General features: G+C 44.9%; 1 protein-coding gene across 14 annotated transcripts in view; it reads right to left on the bottom strand.

Moving 5' to 3' along the window:
• TJP1 (tight junction protein 1) overlaps positions 1-22,583 on the bottom strand; it is a 164,477-nt gene that overhangs the window by 78,044 nt on the left and 63,850 nt on the right. For 3 of the 14 annotated variants that reach the window (XM_040569850.1, XM_040569853.1, XM_040569857.1), the window contains exon 1: positions 1,642-1,846. The exons of 6 other annotated variants lie outside the window; for them this stretch is intronic. In XM_040569850.1, coding sequence (XP_040425784.1) covers positions 1,642-1,674 — 33 coding nt within the window. In that variant the 5' untranslated portion in view covers positions 1,675-1,846. Of the gene's footprint in view, positions 1-660; positions 783-1,128; positions 1,153-1,641; positions 4,155-22,583 lie in introns of those variants that run through there. 5 more of the 14 variants (XM_040569859.1, XM_040569860.1, XM_040569855.1 and 2 more) reach the window with 4 other exon arrangements.

Here is a 22,583-nt window from a genome sequence, read left to right as displayed (position 1 = left end):
CTGAGAGAAAGAAATGCTTCATGATTTCTATTGAGTCTGAAAATACACCAGTGAAGAGTTAAACCAGAAGGAGACTGTGTTTTGCAGCATTCTTAAATTAACATATCTTTCAGCATAATTACTTCGGCTGTTATTGTATACATGCACACATGCTCACAGGGCCAATTTAACATGATGAAGACCTGTAAGAAGTTTCAGGCAGCTGCTATGGGAAGATGCAACTTTCAATTTTACACCAGTCTGCACACCAGTATAAAATTAAAATAAAAATAGATATTACTTCAGCATTTAGTTGTGTTTTTTTTCCTATTGCAAGACAGTGCATGCATGTGTGCCTTTTTCCAGAACCTCAGAAAGCAGCTATATTTCAAGAGAATATTTTGTCCTACAGGTTGGAACCCAGCTCCCTCATTTCATACAAGACAACAATCTGCAAACTTCAGGCCAACGCAATTTCTCACAATCCTTTACGTGGTAGAATTCCAACATAAAAGTATTATTTTAACAGCAAACAACACATCTTCATTTTTGTGTTTGTTATTAATAAAAATGCATTTAAATGGGGTAAAAAAAAAATACGTTTTCTCTTTGTAGCTATGTGATATCACCAGTTTGAAACATTACCCAAAATAAATTACTCCTCTAACTGCTGATACCTGCCTGTCAGTATGCAGTAAGAGACCTCTGAAAGCACTCTGAAATCGGTATGCAACTCAGCAAGTCAACACCAGCGTTGAACTTTGAAGAACTGCACTTGGAAGCCGCAATTGCTTGGAATAAGCCTGGAAAGTACATTTGGGGGTGGAAGTTCAGAAAAGCGAGGGCAGCTAACGACACCTTGGAGCCAGCAGCTCAGCAGCGCCGTGTCCCTGCTGGCAGCCCCGGGGAGGCAGCGCGATCAGGTGCTCCCCGGGAGCGGGCACATTCCAGCGGGTGACCTCACACCGAAACCCCGCGGTTTCGCCGCGGAGCAGCCGCCACACGCCGAGCCCCGGCAGCGCTCACGCCCGCTGCGAGCGCGTCAAAGCCGCGGCGGCTGCTCGCGGAGCGCAGCTGGAAATTAGCTCCAAATTCAAACCCGAGCCAGTCCCAAAGCAAACCTTTAATTCCACGGCGAGGACGACCAACCTGTTGGGCGTCCCGGGGAACCTGGGCGTCCCTCAGGGCGGCGGAGGCAGGGCAGGGCACACGCCTGCACCTGCGCCTTCGGCACCTCGGCAGCGGGCGTTGGGCCGCGGCTCGCTGGGGAGAGCCGCCCTTCGCCTCTGCTCACCGGGCAGCACCCAGCCCCGGCCCGCCGGGCGGCTGCGGGAGGGATCCCGCAGCGCCGGACCTCCCCGGTTAACCCCCTCGTGGCGGCCCCAGACAAAAGGGCACGGCCTTGCCCGGCACCCAGGCGGCCCCGAGCGCTCCTGTGACTGCTCCCGCCGCCCCCGGCCCAGCCCAGGCCCCTCTCGGAGCCCTCCCGGAGCCCGCCCGGCCCCACAGGCAGGCGGGGGGCGCCCGGGGGAGGCCCCGGCCCGCCTCGCCCACCCCCCTCGGGCCGGGCGGCCGCGGGCAGCCGGGACTCGGGCTCCCCGGTGCGAGGGGCGGCTGTGGGGACGGAAGCGGGGAGGGAGTCCCCCGGCGGAGCCTTCTTACCTTGGTGGAAGCGGCCGCGGCCCTGGCAGACATTTTGTTTCCTTCTTTCCCCCCCGGAGCCGGCCGAGCGAGTGCGAGCCTGCGAGTGCCCAGAGCGGGGGAGAGAAACTCCCCGCCGCCTCCCGCGCCTCACACGGCTGCCCGGATAAACATCCCACGGCCAGGGAGGAGGAGGAGGAGGAGGAGGAGGAGGAAGAGGAGGGGAGAGGCGGGTGGCGAGGGAAGGGGCGGGGAAAGAGGGAGGAGGAGGAGGAAGGAGAGCGGAGCCTCAAGTTTGACCAAAGTGCGGTGCGGGCAGCGCCCGGCCTCCGGGACCCCGCTGAGTGCGCCCGGGATCTCCCCGCGGAGGGTGGCCGCGGCCCAGGGCCCTCAGTGCCCCGCCGCCGGCAGGCCCAGCCCGGCCCATCGCGCCCCGAGCGGCGGCGGAGGCGGAGCAGGAGCCGGAGCAGGCCCCAGGCCCGCCGCCCCCGGGAGCGGGAGGCGGTTTGAACCGCGGCACGGCACGCAGGGCTTCGGTGTCTTTCACAAAACAAGCAAACGAAGGAGAGAGGCATGGCAAGCGTGCCCTGCTGCCTCCAGCCCCTGCCGGTGTGCTGCAAAACCCAAGCGGAAAGGGGGCTCCTGCCTCCAGCCCCAGCCCCACTGCTCGCTGCTCTCCCTCATCAAATTCCTCACTTGGAGTCATCGGTGTTATCAGCCCGCAGTGAAGGGAGAGTACATGAGGAAAAACCCAGTCAGAGCCGGAGTACCACACGCTCCCCGGACACTGCGGAACACTGGTGGCTATTGAAGCCCAGTATCAGGGCCTCAGGTTTTGCAGTTTTACTTTTCACGTGTTACCAGCTGCTGTAGTGCTCCCTCCACGCAGCCTTCAGACGCATCTGAGTTCCTAAAGAGGCAACAATGTCTTGATCCGAATCACTGCTTCGCAAAGAACGCCCTACCCAAGGCTTCTGTATGAGTTTTATGTTTGTTCTCCTTTGAAAATAAACAAATTCATATTCCAGGAAATAGCTGAAGCAAATTCCCAAGGCAGCAGCCTGAAACCAAGGGGGAAGGCCACCTCCTCAGCTGCAGCAAGGAGGACGCGGCGCTGAGCAGCAAAGGCCACCATGGCCTTCCTTCTCCCTGGGAGCCAGGGCCATGCCAGCCCTCTCCCAAGCACATGCCAGCATAGCCTCAGCGCCCCAGTGCACACCAGTTTTGTCAGCACCATCCCGAACCTCTGGCACCCGAATGCTCCTGCAGTGCCCCAGCACCCTGCCTTCTCCCCCAGAGCCCAGCGGTCACGCATCGCTCCGGATGCACCAGTCCCCACAGGAATTCTCCTCTGGTGTAGCACTGCCTTCTGCCAAAGCTCCTCTGCTGACCCTGCCACAAAAGCTCCATTGCCTTTTTTTTTATTATTATTATTATTTGGTCATTGCTAGAAGTAACTAAGCCTCAGATTTTTCTTAAATCTATCTACACACGCTGAAGGAGGAATGTGACATTTTTTATTACCACATCACATGCGTAATTGTCAGAGGAGGCAGGAAGGAAAAGGCTGAGATCACAACAGGAAGGAGGGGGAAGATTTCAAGGTGTCGAGACACGAAAAGAAACTCAGCGAGGGAATGAGGGGAGAGTGACCTGAGAATGAGCAGGCTCCTAATCCCTCCCTTCCATCTGCCCTGCCTTGAACATGGACAGGGGCAATGCCTGCTGTCTGGGCAAGAGGAAAGCACAGATCAAAGACCTGAAACCAAGGAGGTGTGAGGCCAGGGAATGAAAGAGGACCACAGGGAGTGCAAACACAGGGAGGTGGAGATGGATGCTAAAATGAGAGGGGCCACAGGAAAGAAAATACTTCTGTGAGTTCTGGGAGAAAGATTGGGGAGACGGAAAAAGATGAAGGAAAAAATACAAAGCAAGGAAAGCTCCACCAAAAAGGGAGGTGCAGTTTTTGTATCATCTTACGGAACACTGGTTGACAAAAGGCCACAGATCCACACACTGGATTTGACAAGGACGCAGACTATTTGACAAGGAAGGGCTGCTAGCTAGGGGTTCAAAACACCTTGCAGCGGATTCAAGATGATCACAGATGACCTCTTGCCAGCTTGGGAGAGGACACAACTCCTCTGGCCCACAGAGACTCATGGAATTTCTTTCCTTCCTTCCTTCCTTCTTTTCTCTCAGTCTCTGTTTTCCTTTTATTTCTTCCTTCATTTCCTACCCTCCCTCTCTCCCCTCCTGCCTTCTCCTTCCTTTGAATAGTTGTGAGAGACTGCCTCCGCTGCTGGTATCAGCCCCAGGAGCTAGAAGCACCGTCTTCCTCTCTTAGCCTTGGTAAAATGTACACACTTGGTGGTGGCTGAAGAGATACAAACTATTTCAATGAAAGTTTTTTCTTGTTCAGGAACACACTGCTGCCATTTCAAATTCTTCTTCTGGAGAACTTTTTCATCTCTTCATTAACTAATTACTCACAGGCAAAGCTACCATCACAATACTGAAAATGCCAAATCACACGTTGGTCAAATGTCAGTCAAATAGCCTAAATATATGAAATAAAATAAAATAAACCTTGAATGATTCTCCTATTTACCTTCCTTTGAAAGTTCTTAATAAAGTATTACAAAATTCACCTCTGAAATGAGAAATTTATGTATTTTGAAGAATGTTGCGGTTCTAATATATTCATGAATTCCCTGAAAAAAACTAAGAACAGCAAATACCTATCCATATATACATTTGTGTCAATACATAGCGATACATATATATACACACATATCAATGTTTATGAATATACATGCACAATATATAGAGAGTACATTCTGTCAGATACGGATGTATACCAAGTCCCATCTGTTAGAGAAGACAGATGGAGGATCAGAACTTTAAATCATATTCCTGTGACTGCCCTTTTAGGTCCTGAAAACAGGACCTAAACAGACATCCATGTCTTCAGAGAGAAAACTGTCTGAAAACTCAACAGCTGAAGAAGAGCAGTACTTTACATATCTTTCAAATAACTGCCACTGAGAGATATCTAAAAGAAGTATGTTAATATTTTCTTGTTAGGAAACCTAAAAATAAAATCACTATTTAATCGCTGTTCTTCAAGCCCCAAACCTAAATTGGTTCAAAGGCCACAGAAGGACAATCAGATGTGTGAATCCTTATTTCTGTTTTATGGCATGTGTGTCTGTTACACTGCAAGAACAGGAAGTCTATTCTCTACTTGATGTTGATTTAACATTTTAAGAAATGTTTTGATCACTTGAAGATTGGGAAGAAGGAAACTGCAGAACCACAGCCACCACCGAGACGACTTCCTGTGGTTTTTGTGGTGCGTGTGGCTCAGAAAGAGAACAATTCATAGAAGATCTTTCAAAGATATCAGATGTTTTTGCTGCCATCTGAGGTAGTCTTGGGAAAATTAGCCACATATATGCCTATGTGGTATCAACGATGCCAAGCAGTTGACACTGTATGTTCTCTGTTTGTAATTGCCACTTGATTTCAGCGTTTCAGGAACGAAGATAAAAAGGGCAGAGAAAATCAGAATTCCCAGTGCAAACTACAAAAGAATAAAGTACCTTTTTTGCAACTCAAGGAATAAGAAAGTGGTTTCAAGAAACCACAAGGAAATTCATGTGCTTAAAATTACAATTTTTTAGTGTCTTGAGAATCAAGTACCTAGGGAAAAATAATGCAGTAATGATGCCTAGTAACGACTCTTATCTTCCTCCCACTTCCATGCAGTTAAAGCTTGCTTCCTACATCTTCTTCCTCATTAAAAGGCCGTGTACCGCTGCAGATCCCTCTTCTAAAAACACTGCAGATAACTGCCCAATATTACAGTGAGTAGAGTCTTCCAACACCTCATTGCGTCTCACATAGTAGAACTGTTAGACAAGGACAAAATCCCAACCATCTATAATTGCTCTCATTAATGGATGAAAGTATTCACCTCAAGTACACACCAAAGACTGAATAAGCCCTGAATGGGAATAAACCCAACCTGTCTTGCCAGTCAGCCAGTCTTAAACTCCTGATGTTCTAAACTCATTGCCATTTCTTATTTATTACCTTAAAATTCTATGAGGTTTAACACATTGCAAGGTTTTTCTGATCAGTGAGACCATCATTTTAGTTTCTATGCAAATGGCAAGTGTACAAATGGAATTAAAAGTAGGTTGTAGGGGCAAAGCAAGATTATTTTCAGCCTTAAAATATTAAAAGAGTTTATTACTGTAGAGCTGAAGAGAACTTAGGCAACACTCTTTGGTTGTTATTTTAGGATATCCTTATAAAAAGATTTTCTGTCTCCTTGGTTTTGGCCAGGTCTTAGAGAATCTCTGTCATCCATATTATTATGTATAGTGACAAAATCTGGGAACATAAAAAAGTGTTATCAGTAAGTTTTAATCTCGGTTCATGACAGCAGAGCTAATTTATTACAGAAATGTTATGTAAAACTATCCTACATCCCATCTCTGACAGACACTTTGTGAATGGGACTGTGTATTTTAAATGCAAGGCAGCTGATCAAGGCTGATTTTATGAAATGCTTCACTATAAGTAGCCACTGGATGTCAAAATGTCAGATATACTTAATCTGTACTGCTCTGCTTTCTCCAGCTTTATTTAGTTGAGAGGGGACAGTAAAAATAATCAAAGACAGCTGCAAAACTTAAGCAGTCATAAATTTGCTACTGATGTGGTTTCCTTCAGATAAACAATTACACCAGGGACAACGCCATCCATGCTCCATTGATCCAGAATTTTTATTTTTCATATTTTGCTTTCAGAGAGCATGATAATGTGACTCAGACAGAAAGCGACATGTACCAAAGATTAACTGCACAGGTGTTTTTGATGGGTAAAAGCGAAGAGTTAACACACATCAAAACAAAGACCTTTGTCTCTTACAATCTGTAAGCATTTTGGAAAGGCAGGCCAGGGATAGCTTAATAAATTTGTATGATTTAATGAACTTGCTGGCAAGCTCCTCTCTATCCCAGAATTTTCCAGGAACCCTTGCACACAACACAAGGTGACAAGGCTGATCTTGGAAACCCAACGAGAAATCCCCGCCTATAGGGACTGATGAAGCCAACTATGTGGGTTTTGCAAAGGTGTGGCTTTCCAACCCAGAGAGTTTTGAAACCTGAGTTCACTTCACTTCTCCAGTTTCTTGAACGCAAATATCTCGGTTGCAGTGAGTACCGCAGGAAAGCATTGTGACTCATTTTGGTTAATCAGAGGGCATGCATGCAGAACAGGAAACCATGGGCTGAAAACTGCTATATTCAACATGAAAACCTAACACTGAAAATTTTTATACTGCCAACTAATTTTACAAATACCACAAAAACTCAATCTTGTTTGCTTCTTAGCTCTTCATGTAAATACTTTATTGTGTAATTGCAGAAATGTAGAAACTTAAATTGTGGAACTTCAGAAGCTATAATCACCTGTTATTGCCACTCAGCTTTCTACTCCCCTCTCTCTTGCTTTGCTCTAACTTTTCTTGTTATAGCTGGCAGAAGGCTCCATCTATTCTAAAAATCACATGCACAACTCCATCAAGTCAAGGCACTAACGGTGTTCTTAAAAGCAGGAACACCAGATTACACCAGTAATTCCAGCGTAATCTTTACCTCAGTTGGTAGCTCTGTCCTAGTAGCACCTGCTTTATAGGAGTGACTTTGGTAAGGTTTAGAGGAGGTAAGTAAGGTGATTAAGCTTCAGATGGTCACGCCCACAGAGCTATGTACCCATTCCACCTTGCTATTTGTTTTTGTTTCTACTTCCCGACGTTAAAATCAGTTAAAAGAAGAACACTTTAAAAAGACTGCTGTTTGTGTTAGTGGAAGAAGCTCAGGTAATCCTACTAGTACCCCGGGCAGCTCTCGTAACAGTGCATTTCTGGACGACTGTATTGCACAGTGCTGTCACAAGTGTCTGCGACGGTTTTGCTGGGGCTCCCACTCAAAGCCATTATCATTCAAAAATATATTAAACCTGATAAATTAACTTGTCAAATATTAGACTATGGTAGAACATAGTTTTATGAACTTTAACTCCATGTTTCAATAACTCACCCTCCACCAGAAACAATCTCATTTAAGACAAATTTGTTGAGCATCACACACTTCTCATCTTACGAGTTACAAGTGCTCTTCAGTCACTTCCAGCGTGCAGCAACTAGGGAGACATCTGCTTATCTGTGATATTGCATATTCTGCCTTTAGCTGTGCCTGTAAACAATAGCAAAACCCAGCTCACAGAGACATGTGGTTTTGCAGTAAACCCTGGTGGAACGTTTCATCTGTAACTGTTAGACTGTGGTTAATATTAATCTTTTAAATTATACAAATAAAACTCACAACAAGTTTTTTAAAAGAAGTTAAAATGTTTTCATTTCATGTAATAGTTTCAAGATGGCAATATACAAGAGAGAATAATAGAGTAGAAAGTGCTTAGTATGGGAGGATATTGCATTATTTCCTGACTTGCTGTTGTCAGGAAAGAAAAACGTCACAGGTTGACTTTTGGGCTTTGGTATGTCACAGCACGTGAAATCCTCAGGCAACACACACTGATGTGACAGAGGCCGCACATTTTTCTAATGTTACTTGATCACCCGTTTCTGCTCTTGCACCTGTTTTCACCTCCTTGATAGCTGCAGCAAGCTAACTGTGTAGGGGAGTAACAAAAATGATACTGGCTAAAAATTATTCTTGTAGCCCAGAGGCAGGAATGGGGACTTTTTTTGGCTGGGTTTTCCAGCTTTCCAGGCATTCACACTGCATACAGATCTGTAAATTGATTTACGTTTGCCAGACCAGGAGCTCTTCAGAGAATCTCAGTGGTGGCACCTGTCTCCAGGTAGGGGCTCAACTCTGATCTCAGCTGGCTAAAGCTGGTGGTGTGCTCGCTTACTCAGAAAATATTCGCATTTCAGTAGACAAACATATGTAACTAAGGGTGTATCTCAAACTCCAACTTTAAATCTAAGAAATAAGCAGCCAGAATTTTTCCTGGTTCTGTTGCATTACCAGAGAAACCTTCTTTGTTGTGTAAGACCAGATGCCACAACCTCCATCATGGTGATGCCAAGAGGCTCTAATCAGAGCAATGCTTTAATCTAGATAAACGTATACAGAGAGCCCAGAAAGATTCAAAGCAAAAGTATTTACACTGCACAGCTAACTGTTCAAACTCCCTGTGCTTGCACTGGGCAAGGGCAGACACTATTTACCACATCTGGGTGAGCGTTTCTCATGTCTAACATTTCTAGGTTATTAGGTAGCACTGCCTTCACCGACAAGGGCCCATTATATCCATTTCACTAGCTAAACCTTTTCTTTACACATCTGTCAATTCCATCCAGTGCGCAAGCTGGAAAACTGTAACTGCCATATCTTTTTTTAAACGTGTGAGATTTTAATCCTTGTGAAAGGTGCTAAAGCAAGAGCCTAGGGAACGAAATGCTTCTTGTTCTCAGAGCAGGTAAAGCAAGGACAAGCAATAAAGAAAGCTTCCCTGTAAAGTCCAGTCTGCGGCTGTTTTTGGTCCCTCGAAGCCTTTGCCTTTCACATGTGCCTGAAAGCTTGCCTGTTATAAAGATACAGCTTCTGCCTATAAATCTCACTCCTTAGCTAGCAAGTCCTTCTGAAAGCTTTTTTCAAAATGGAGAGAAGACATTTTTGCTCAGTGTCAGAGTCTTTGTGAGTCACATAACTCTGGTACTTCTTTGCTTTAAGATGACTAAATGTGTAACTGGAAGCAAGGTGCTCGATACTGATGTGATTTATATGACTTCTTATGAGAAATATAACAAGTGTTTTGACAGAGTTCTTACACAGATATTTCATTTGGACTTTTTTCCCAAGCGTTTCAAAAGCTTCTCATTAGAAGGGGCAGCCCTTGAAACACTTCTCTTTTTCCTCCTGAAGGCCCAGTTACACACCTGGAGGTTGGAGCAAGCCCTGTGACTATTTCCTGACGATGTGCCATGCTGGCAATGCTCAGAACATCGGATTCTTGTGCTAGTGCCATTCAGACATGGACTACTGGACAACTATTTCTAAGGTTTCATATCAGGATAGCTATACTCTATTTGGACAACTGGGCATCTCTTTGTTTTCTTAACAATATATGCCAAGAGCATGCAAAAACAGAGCAAACCTAGCCCCTAAGTAACCAGAGAAAACACCTCAAAACATTTTACCAGAAGAAAGCACCCTGATTTTTAATACACTTGTCTTCCAGTATTCATATTCCTCTTTCCAATTCTGTAACTGTGCCAGCACCCTCACAGGCCTTAATGGTGCTGACAAATTGATTATGAAGATAATTAGTCATTTCTCTTTAAAAGCTCTGTAGTCTGGAGGCAGCAACTGAGGTTGGCAGTGATTTTCACAGCAGAGCGGAGGAGGAAACCGTGTTCCCTGTGAAGGCCAGAGAGTAGAGAAGTTGCCATGGCTCACATGAAGCCTCCCCTCCCTGTGCCCTGGCCTGCGCTGCATCTGCATCATCTGCTGTTCACCCACTCCTTGGTCTTGGCACAGAAATTATCTAAAGGGGTAATCACTGAATGTTTACATCATTTGGGAAAATCAGTGAAATGATCTCTACCTACGTAAACATGTTCAACGAGGATTACTAATCACATATGATGCTCATTATATTTGCAAAGGCATGGGATAATGCAGCAGTTCTTGCCCTCAGTATATTAAAAACAACAGAAAATTCTGAGCTGTGCAAAATCTTTGTTCATATATATGCAGGGTCAGCTTTACCCATGCATGGTCACGAAAGGCCCAGAGACAAGGGTGTGACCAGTGTTGCCTCCCTCCAGCAGCACAAGCCCCATCTTGCATAACCTGCTAGGAAGGCAAAAGAGCAACAAGATGAATGCAGCTTCAGAACGTGTCACTGTGTTAGCACTCGACAAGGCTACAACACAGGTAATGAGATCTTATCAGAGCGTGATTTAATATTGTGACTCAGGTTCGATGCTGAGCACGTGAAAGTTGTTACTTGAATTAAACTTCCAAACAAAAATTTCATTACGTATAATAATTCATATAAAAATTTGTATTTTGTTTCTAAGTGATCGGACTGGATTGGATTGTGTAATTTAAAGATACCTAAATCACGCCCCCACGTCACTGCAAACCTAATTGCAGTGACCTCTCAAGGCTAAGTTGGCTGAGGAGTTTGCATCACCCTCCGCCAGCTCTCCATCCAAAACCTGTCACATGAATAGTGAGGAAGGTCAGTGGTCTACCAGTACAGTCTGGTGTGGTGGAAAGGAGCTGTCTCAAAGTAAGGAGCACCTGGGAACAGTCTTCTTTACCACAATTCATATTATTACTTAGCATGAAAAGCAGTATTCCACAGCATCAGCCTCTTCCCTGTTTTTAAAGAGATGTTTCTTGTATTTGAGATTGAAATTAATTCAGCCAACATATGCACTCCACCATTAAAAGGCTCTTTGAATATATGGAAACAGAGATGCCTTTGAAAGTCATGCATGTGAAGCTGTTTGGAAGCAATTTCAGTGTGGATTCAGTGGGTGCAGCCAGCCGCAGGTGGTGCCCCCTTACCGCATGCCTGCTGAGCAGCGGAGGGGGCAGCTGCCGGGCAGAAGGGACGCTGCTGCTGCTCAGCCACATCCCTAAGCTGGCTGGGGAGGAAGGAAGCCTCCACCTCTGCCAGAGGACTCTGTCAAAACCCTCCCGTAAGAGCCGGTTAAAGGACGCAGTGAATCAGCGCGCTGCCTCTGGAGGCACCTTCCCCAGGCACCCGCTCGGACCTGCTTCGCTCCATCTGCACCCACACAGCCCTCAGCCCTGGGCGCAGCTCCTACCCCAGAAACCTTCACTGGGCTCCAGCAGAGCCCGACACTCTGTATTTCTCATATTTCTACCAACAACCCTGTTGCTGGCATGTATTGCAAATGAAATAAACACGCCACTATATAACGTTATTACGGCTATAAGGCAGTCTTTGCCTCAGAGGGACAAAGTAGAGCAGCCACAAAAATTTGGACATGTTAAGGGGCAGAAGACAACACACAGCTGGCCACTGACTGCATTATATCTTGATTAAAAATAGGGGTACAACAGAGTACCTGAACTGAGGATATCCCCTTACTCCAGCACAAAGTTATGCACATATAAATCTCGGATGACTTGCAGCACAAAAACAAATTGCTGGGTCACCAGCTGAGATTTCAGTTCATTTTGAGCCTCTAATTATGCTTGAACAGCTCTTGAAAACACAGAAATCTGTTTCTGACTGCATAGCAGAGCACGGAATGGGCCAGACAAATATTGTAGTAACCTTCAAAAGCAATGTGATAGCTGGTGTGCGAGGCGTCCTCTGCCCTCTCCTCTCTAGTGAAGTCAGTACTGACTGTGGAAACATTTAATCATAAGATGATCCAATAATTGTCTGATTTTTCTATTTTTAACATTCATTTCAATATTTAAACAAGTATTGGATGTAGTTCATGATAAAATCTTTCCATTTCCATTCCCTGCTATATGGAAGAAGTATTTAATAGACATGCTTTGATGTAAGCATAGATTCGCAGACAGATAATTTTCTTCTGAACAAACTTGTTTGTGTAAATATAAATGCAATGCAAACATAACTGGCACAGTCCTGTCTGTGGTAACAGCTGTGATTAAATCATACCTGCTTCTATTGTCAGGGATGTTTATTAAGCTCCACTTTGCAATGAGAGAGCAAACAACTGCGACTACACCCATGTTTAGCAGCGGCAGGATACAGATGTTAAGTTCTGGACTGCACTAGCCAGCCTCACATCCCTTCAGCTCTGCAACTTCTCATTTTTCTCTTCTTTTTCCTAGTTTATGGGTTTCTGAATATGGAGAACATTTACTAGGCTCTTCTTCTTTATTGTGTTACATGTCTGATGGGAAAAAAAGTCTAAAATGCACTGCATGAGGCATACTACTTCTCAAAATTCATTTTCCAAGCATTTTCTGGGGGCTTTTTAGAAGGAAATACTGGTTTTCCACAGAATTCTCGCGTGTGACTTTAGCATTGTGGCCTGTTCCTCAGGGGGCTGCTGAGACCCAAGCAGCCCCAACGCCTGGCTTTTACCAGACAGCTGCCACAGGCATGCTCTCCGACCCGGGGTTAATCGCTTAACTTCTGTGAACATCAGTAAAACATCAAAAGGAGGCTACGTGGCCTAATTAATACCTTTAAGAAGCTTTTACAGTGCTTTAGAAATTAACTGGTGCTACACAAACACACAACACTGCTGTAGAACTGCAGCTGAAAAATACAAAATTAACCTAAATACTGGGGCTCATTCTTAAAAGCTCAGGCAACCTGTACATCCAGTTGCTACCATTTTTCTTTTCTTTTTTCTCTCCTGACGGAGTGTCTTTAAGCCTTGTCACTGCGGATCCCCTCCACGGGAGTGCAGAGGGTGTGCTCCTTACGCCCGCTGCCTCCTGGTGCAGTGCCGCCCCCCACTCTGCTCCCCGGCACCTGCTTTGTGCGTGTTCAGTACAGCCTGGGCCTTTCTGAAAGCTGCACTGTACTGCAAAACATCAACTGATTGTTAATTTATTCATATTATCACCTCAGTTACTCCTTCAGCATTACAGTCGTGTAATCCCTGTCCTTGGAGGTTTTGAAGATGAGACTGGCTGAACAACCTGGTCTGGCCTCATTGACAAGCCAGCCCTGAGCAGGAGGCTGGAGCTCTCCTGTCCCTTCTGACCTGAATTATGCCCTGATCCGAACATTACTGCTTCTTCCCAGTAAAAATTAGGATTTGCTAGGCTTTTCACCTCTGTATAAGCTTGTTTTTGCAACAGAATACAATTTTAGGTTCTGTACATTTTCAAACTCCCTAGCTAGCTTTCTGAAGTACTTTCCACCTCTGGTGGAGGTCACTTTTTCCAGCTTCTTATATAACCACAGCGAGCTTTATTCTGCCTTTTTTCCCCCTTCCACTGTCTGACAGGAGGCATTACTGCCATTTGGCAAACAGTGTGCTTTTAGAGGTTTTTTCCTTATTCCTTTCTCCAAGAGCAACTGTACGAGTTCTAAAAACAGGTCAGCCTTGCACACACCTATCTGAGCATTTCTCCTGTCTTTAAAAGCTAATTAACGTGAAAACAAAAGAATTTGCATGCAAAACTGAGTAAAACAACTGCTGGAGACAGGAACCAAAAGGGAGAAGCTAGAAACTGAACAACTAAGACACACTTTTTTTACTTCCAAATTCTCTACAGTTACATTTTTCAGCAAACTATTATCAATACCTCGTTTCCTCAAAGCATCACGCAATACCCAAGCATAGACAGTTCAAGTATTTTTGGTTTTATGGATTTAAGATCTATACTGCTAGAGCCAAGCATCTTTTTTTTTTCTTTTTTCTTTTTTCTTTTTTCTTTTTTCCTTGCAAATATAAGCTCATATAAATGGCTCCAGTGAGTAATTTTCCTTAAAGGCCACTACATAAGTCTGGCATATTTTCAGACTATCCACATCACTGAAGGTTGCTTACAGCTTTGAGCAAAACAGTAAAAGCACTGCCATCCTCATGATCAGGCAGCCAAGGAGACAACTGCTTTGATAGTTACAGAAAAAAGGACTCTCTGTTTGCACAAACACTTGTGCACTTTTTGGTTTCTTCCCAAAGCCTGTCCACACTTAGAGCTCCTGGTGGGTGAGCGAAGCAACCCACATGTGATCCGTGAGTCCACACTGCATGGTTATCCTGTGATTAAACCACTTTTGCTTCCTTTTGCTGTGGCCACTATGCAATGGAGCCTTGCAAAATAAGTCCACAGCATCCTGCTGTTGTTCTCCTCAGAATATATGTTTGAGATTTTAGCACAAGGATTGTAAGATTGAGCACTACTGGAAGGCAATAGATCATGATGCCAAAGAATAATTTCATTGATTGTCTGTTCATCCTCTCACCCAGTTCAGCCAGGACAGCCAGCACCACTCCCCAGTTCTGACAAGCCACCCGGAGGAAGCACTGCTAAACCATGCAAAGAAGCTACTGCACCTATCAGAGAGATAATGACTATGAGATACAGGAGAATCAACAAAAAGGTGATGCTAAAACGAGGGGCTGGAAGGTGGGAAACAGTTGTTTTGGGGACTGGAATGTATCCAGGTCTACTTTTGTCTACATAAACTTAATTAACAGACCAAACCAAATCCACTACAGTAGTAAAGTGGCAAAGAATTTACAACATAGTGACACAGACAAGCTTCATGGAGAAAGCCTCCAACAATTGAAACCAAAATGTAAACAATGTCTAAGACTCAGCCTGTATAGAGCTGTGAGGGAGTGGGCAGTTCAGATTGACAAGCAAAGCAACATTCCAGCTCTGCCTTATGATCCCAGTAATGAGGACGGCCACAACAAGCAGCTTTTGTTCCTTGTATGATATCCATGGCCCTTGGCCACGTCCCCCAAGATTTCTGTGCCTTAACGATAAAGACTTATCAGCCAGAGACAGTTTTCTCAAGTGTTTCATGGAATGTTTCTGCTTTCTTTCATAGGGTACTGAGAGGTATTTTCTCTTTGTGGCATGTGGACTGGTATCTACTCTGAACTGTTTAAATGTCTGTAAAATGGTGGTGTCCTTAAAAGAACAACCCCATCATGTACAGAACTGAAGGAAAACTCTAATTTAACTGAAGAGCCCTAAAGCTGCCTCAGTTCAGACTTGTTCCCAAGAGAAAATTGCTGGGAGCCAACTGCTGCTGCTTCCTTCTTTGCTTTCTGTTACTGGCAAGACTGAATCTATTTTTTACTGACATGCCACTTATAATATGCTGTGAAATGCAGACAAAATACAAAGAGGAATAGCAAGCTGTCTTGATAAAAAATTTGACATTGGTTTACCAGTGCTTGGAAACAGTTTTGTGGTGCTTTGAACTCAGGTAATGAAGGGACAATAATACAGCAGCTCAACATTGTTGTGGTTTAGTCACACACAAATGTCAGCTGTGAGACAACCAGCTACCTTATGGTAAAGAGTATACTCTAGCATCTTCACATTTAGACTGCTGTATGTAGTGGCTCTTAATCTGTAGTGTGGCTGTGCTACTGACTTTCTGCGTAACTGCTGAAGTTCCTTAATTTACTCAGTTTCATCACCTAAAAAGTAAAAATAAGATATAAGAGAACCTTTGTAAAGCACTTCAAGGTCTTGTGATGGATATGTTATATAAATGCTGTGGTTTTTTTTACGGTAAACATTTCTTTGCTACATTCACAATTTTCTTATATATCTCCAAATAGAATTGGAAACATGTCTTGATAATGCTTCATTGACACCCGTGATTTTGCAACTTTGATTTTAGACATCTCTCCTCATCTGCTCGATCTACTTTTTCATTCCTGTTCTCTCTGATGTTTCTTCTGATCCCCAGATAGCATCTCATTTGTGCTGCTTTGGCAATATCTAACTCTCTGGCTGCCTTTAACCTACTGAATCACTTCCTACCTTGACACGATGCCTGTAAACTCCTCTTTACCTGATCTGAAGATTAGCATTTCAATCATATTTCTCTTCTCCACTGTAGCAAACTCACATGCTGGAATGAATGTTGCAAGGCAGTAATTTGTGCTGCATTTCAAATCCAGTTCTCCTTTCACCATCTCTGTCATTTCCTTTTGTCTTGCTAGGAAACTTCTGCACTTACATTGTTAGAGCTTATACCTCTTTCTTTCTGTTTCTTTTTGTAAATAGCTTTAAGCAGCAATAAAAATAATGTTATCTAAGGATGCAGGTATACTTACAAAATGTCAGAAAAACATATTCTTGGCAACAATCCCAGAGCAAAACAAAGATATTTTGGGAAGCCCTCAATACAAAAATAAATTCTATTCTAGACCAGGAGTCCCCATGCTTGTTCAGAGGAATGGATTCTATCACTTTTTCCATAGCTGCTAGCACCTCACCCACAGTGAGGTCCTCACCAAAATCAGTTAAGAGTCTTGGAGTTACAAGACTGTCCCACACCTGTACGCCTTCCCTCACACCCGCGTGAGTAAGGCCTCCCTTCTGCTGTCAACATCCCTCTCCCTGCTCTGCAGTGGTATGGTAACCATGGCCATTATCTGAAAGGAGAGAACTGGCAGGATACTATTTAACTCATTTTTCTTTGTCTTTTAAAGGAGTTATCAGCTGGAAATAAAGGTAGGAGGCAGCAGCTGGTCATTCGTGCACTGCAGTAATAATGAGAGTCTAACACCAGCTCTGTGGAAGAATCAGTGAAATTTGTTCACTGAGCACAGGAGTAGCATCAAAGAATTTCAAAACTGTCTTTCCATCTCAGTTCCCAACTCAACAGGTGTCCCTGAATAACTAAAATTACGCTTTTTTCTACCTGTATTTCCTTGGGCAGACGCTGCACTTCATTTCTGATGGAAGGTGCAGCACAGGGGAAGGCGAAAATGGCTCTGAGTCCTGTCTGTGTTGCCTGAACTCTGCCCGTGCCCAGGGTCATGGCAGCTCGTCGTGTACATCAGCAGAATGCTACAGCCGTACTTGGTCATCTCCTCAGTGGACTTCTGTGATGGGAGCTGCAAACCACGGGCCTCCGAGCATCAAGCATTCACGGGAATTCTCTCCTGGCCTCTTGAAGGGAAAAATACAACTCTCTCAACTGAAGCTGCACAGGGGTCAAGCCACTGGAAGCGCGCAGGGGGAACCGGCTGGCGTGGAGGAGCAGGACGGGGCTGCACAGTGAGGGCCAGGCTCATGCTGCCTTTTGCACGTCCACTGCGTGCGAAGATGAAGGTGCTGCAGCTTAAGAGAAATCCAGCTGCTGCCCAGTCCATTGTAAGCCCTGCTCTGCTTGTCACTACCATGTCATTTCCCTCAGAATAACACTAGCATTTTTAATGTTTCTACATCTTAAAGAGCTGGTATAAAACGCTTTCCTGGTACTGCACAGCCACTTTCAGACTTACACAGGAGGCACTATTACAATCTATTTTTATCATCAGCCTGAATCATTTTATAGCCCTCATCTTTGGAGAGTACTCAGCTTGAGCCGAACAGTGCTGTTCTTCAGACTGATTTCACTGCCATGTGGAATGAGTGGATGCTGCATATGGTATTACATTGTTTCCAGATTTCCACTCTGCAGATGGCCATGGCATTTTCCACATCAGTCCTACTGTAATATCAGAAGCACATAAGTCATTTATAAGTAAGTGATATGCCACGGCACCTTATAGTGTGCTACGCAGTATTCAAAGCTGAACAGACAATACAAAAGAAACATTAGCATATCTCCCTGTTAATTTTATATACAGAACATGTATGCATCCCCCAAAAGTAGGAATGCAGAACAAATACTGATGTGTTAGTTAGCACATGAAAATGTCACAACTGCCTTTAGATATGATCATCTAAAATGTGACAGAATTATGGAGACCATGCCCACAGAAAACAACGTGTGTCTGTGGTGTGGTCAAGGTACTGAAAATACTGCTAGCATTGATCTGAATTCACTTGTATAATAGGCAATTACTTTGTTACTAGAGAAAGGCGGTGTCTAATTGCCGAGAATGACCCTTCTGTCTCCGTTTTCCACTCTCTTTCCCATTCCACTGGGCTAAACAAGGGAAAGATTTCTGGTCCTGCACCTGAGGGTTAAGCTGAGAAGTCTAGCTCAGTGATGCGCATGTTGTCTGTAGAGCACTGGGCACACAAGGCGTTCAGAGCTGGCGTGCAGGTTTGGTGTTGAGGAGCCTGCAACGCAGGCAACCGCGCTGTGCTCACGTCAGTGTGCCCATGGGGGGATCCCTGGGGAAGCAGCTACGCCAGTCCCGAAGCTCCGTTGCCACCAAAGCACCCTGAGCCAGCCAGCCCAGTCAAATGCTGCAACCGGGTTATGCTGTTCAGTGTTACAAAAGGGTTTCCTTTTTTTGTTTTCAATCTGCCTATCAGTGAGGCCAGTGAGGAAGACAGCACTTCTGAACACTAGCGCAGGTAACTAAATGCTGAACTAGCAGCTCAGGGAGGTAGGCACTTTTCTTCACAGAGACACTGGCTTACGTCTTCGTCATGATGGGGACAGGTTCGTACAGAAACACGGAGAAGAAGGAAACATTCCTTCTTGATTATGCAAACTCCCACACATGCTGTCATGAAGAATTTGTGTGGGAACTTATTTACAAAACTGGAACTCGCTGTCATTACACTGCACTGAAGCAGAAAAAAAAATTAACATGCTGTAAGTCAAATGTCACAGCAGAATTTAATATGCTGGAATTCTTGGAAAGTGTTCTAATGCTTTCAGCTCAAACAGTGTGCACTGCTTTTTATAGCAAAGAATTTTAATTATTATTAGTTTCTGGCAATCCCCATAGTCTGATGGCATCTTCTATTCCACAAAGCTTAAAACCTGAAGAGAAAGAGAAGGTGGTAGAAAAGGGAAGAATGCCTAATTCGAGTATTCAACATCTATTTATCCATGACTTACTAATACGGTGATATACGAGCAAGAGTTCAAGACTGAGACATTACTCCCATTTTGTCCCCAAATGTGCCATTATTAATCAACTGAATTCTCGTAACAGCAAAAATAGGTCAGAGAGAAGTGGGGAAGATGACATCAAGGATGGCAGTGTAGTGGAGGGACTGAGGGACGACAAGCAGAATGCTTTGTCTGGAGACCAGAAAGAAGCCCCGGAAGGACTGCTGCTGCTTCTACCAAAGCCGAGTCCCAGGGGGCCGTGGCACTTAAATGCAAATTGGTCTCAGTGGATTTACGAGTAAACAAGTTCCTGCCCTGCACTGCTTTCAGTGTGAGGGCACATTAAAACTGCAGGGTTTCCACACACTGCACCTCATTTCCTCTCCGTTTTACAACCCTATCCATGCGCTCCCTCGCAAGGCAAGTGCCGCCTTGGTTCACCCAGTCAGTATTCGCCTCTGCCGCTCCTCCTCCCTCCACACTGACATGGCGCTGGGCTTGCGCACGGCCATGAGGCAGCAAGGCCAGGCTCAGGCCAGCCAGCAGCAGTGCCGGGGCTGCCTGTCCCCTGCCCCACAGGCCACGTCCCAGCCAGGCGCCGCGCGGCCTGTGGCCCAGCTCTCCCCAGCTGCAGTGCCGATGGACTCTTCCTCGGCCGCATGGAGGCCATGACTCAGATTTGCTGCTGGTGGCAAGAACACGCTCATGTTTTGATGAGTATCTGGAAGGAATACTTCAGACGCTGTAATTTTGACTGTGGCAGCCGGGGAATTATTACAGCACCATCTAAGGCCAGCTTGTTCACTGCACGTACATGGCACCAAGCTGGAGCAGAGCAGTGCGTTGAAGGGATGAAGCAACACCACCACAGGGCTCCGTGACTCGCTTGCTCCCAGCACTGGAGCCAGTTCCCACAGCAATGGTCTCCGCCAGAAGCCTGTGGTATTGGAGGAGCAGGAGAAACAACCTTGGAAAAGTTCCTGCGAGGTGACAGTCGTGGGGCAAACCCAGAGCCACAAACTGTCCCTCTGAACATTTGGGGGGTATTCTCAAGACCCATTCAGCACTATATTGACAGGATGCCCTGTGCTCCCCACTTCAAAAATAAAAGAAACAAAGGACATGATGCTAGAAACTATGGAGCACTTCCTATTATATTTGTTATTGCTGATGGGAAGTATAAAGACACAGCAATTTCTGGCTAGGTGGCTAAATCCAGAGCTGGAGACAATCCGGGTTTCCCTACACTTAGGCATTTTATGAATTGTGGCAGGGCACTGCTGTCTGTAGGAAAAGGATTTGCACAGTAGCCTTTTCCCCTTTGCCTCCTTTTATGCCTGTCACAGTTTCCCCAAGAGGGAAAACATTTGCATGAGACAAAAAGTTTCACAGTATAACCTTATTTATCCTGTAGGATTTGTTATATGTTGTATGAATAATAAAGCATTACATGACTTGCAAAACTACCATATTTGTGGATTTGCATCTTTAACTTTTATATAAAAGTCAAACTGTGATTTTTCATGCAAGCTTCAATTATTAACATTTATCAACATCCAGTAATCAAAAGCTATCACATGTCAGTGTTGTCCTTGTTAATCCTTTTCCCCTGGGAAATGTCTTAAGGATCTGTAGGCTGCTGTGTTAAGCTCCCCTTTAGCACATAAAATTTATCCAAATATCTGTTGATGACAAAGCTCCTACCAGATGACTTTTATTCCTCTTTGGCTGCTGAACTCCTTCCACCTAAGAGGCCATTGTGTAGTTACTAGTCAAGCAAGCACCCATAACTACTTCTTATCAATGCTTCTCTGGGCCTTCCCTTACTTCCCAGGTGTCCCTGTAAACCTACCACTTGCAATGTAGTTACACAACAGGAATTGTAGCTGACTGATTAGGTTAGATGGTAAAGGAAACTATCTTGAATGCCTTTTTCTCTGCTGCTTAATTTACTGTACTGCCATCACAGTACTTAAAATCTCCTTTGGAAAGACTAAACAAACTGCTTTCTGGTCACAAAATAACATCTCATTTACTGATGAACAGTAAAAGTATCTCTTATGTGCTCCTTACCCTACAAAATCATGAAACCCAAGATGGTAACACAAGGTCTGTTGCAAATCACCTTGTCCTTCTCCAGCTTCACTAAGCCAGGGCAATATAAAAGTCTATGCCCATTTAAAGTTATTAAATTTTAATAATAAAGAAAACTTGCCTTGGTGTTCTCAGCTGTAAACTTCCTATTTGTCACCTGTTACTTCTAGGCAGATAAACTCACAGACAGGAGAGACTGCAGATCAGATATGACAAACCTTGCCAAGACTGAGCTACAGGAGTAATGTAGCAGAAATTCCTTGTTTTGATTTCATTAATGGATTTTTTTTTTCAGGGATTTCAACACTTAAAACGCCATACATTGTGCCCAGGACTATGCCCATACCTGCTTTGCTGCAGAAGAAAACAGAAGTGAGCACTCAGTAAGAGTAACTGAAGAAATGGATGAGTGGAGCACCAAGAAGCTGCTACGGGTGTGGGAAGATGGGAGCTGAGAGGCTCTACATTCTTGAAATGGTGGGCTAAACTGACCGCAGAAGTTCTGCAGCTCATAGGCAGTGGTGAGCACGGACAGGTCCCTGTGGGAGCTGGGCTGGCACCTGCACAGCCCCAGTCATCGTGCAGGGGCATCTCCTGGTGCTGGGCGTCCCTTGCCAGCAGAAGGGGGTGTGCAGAGGCACGACACCTCCTCCCCCAGGGATGTCACCAGCCCCAGCCCGCTCCTCCCAGCCCCTGGCTGCCTCTCCCTCACCTCCAGCTGCTCGTCCACCATTGTGCAGGGTGCCCTGCAAGATGGGAACGTGAGCATGTGCAGGGCACTCAGCCTCCCGACTGTGGGCTGCACCAAAATATTGCAAGACGATGAGGGGGGGAAAGAAAAGTAAGAGCAGCAGATACAACTTCTATTTAAGATGACTGATTAAATACAAGAAAGAAACAAAAAAGTCTGAGAGGTTGTACTTTTGATCATATTTCAATTTTAATTCCCTGTTGGCAGTAGCTAGTCTCATTTCATTGCCCTTAATTTCTCCTCAGGTCTATCTGCAAGTTAAATATAGGTCTTTGTGCATGCTCAGGACTTGTTCACTTAATTGAGTGAAACTAGAAGCCACAGTTATGCCAAAAGGTTTTATTAAGGTATTAAAGAAAAATCAGCCATCTCTCCCCAACCTCTCCCCAATTAGATTGCACAAAGATTTAGCTGATGTTTTATTTAAGCACAGCCATCATGCACTATCTGATGCAGTTCTTAAAATTAATCAGGTATGAGAAACTTTACAAAGCACAGGGTTTCCTCGCACAGGAAAATGAAAGCACCAGTAGCATCAGTACAGTGTACCCCAAGAGATTCCCAGTCTACAGAGCAGTGCGTGTTTTTA

The sequence above is a fragment of the Cygnus olor genome, chromosome 11, assembly GCF_009769625.2.
Source record: "Cygnus olor isolate bCygOlo1 chromosome 11, bCygOlo1.pri.v2, whole genome shotgun sequence".
In the NCBI taxonomy this organism is placed as follows: Eukaryota; Metazoa; Chordata; class Aves; order Anseriformes; family Anatidae; genus Cygnus; species Cygnus olor.
This window is presented reverse-complemented; position numbering and strand designations above follow the sequence as displayed.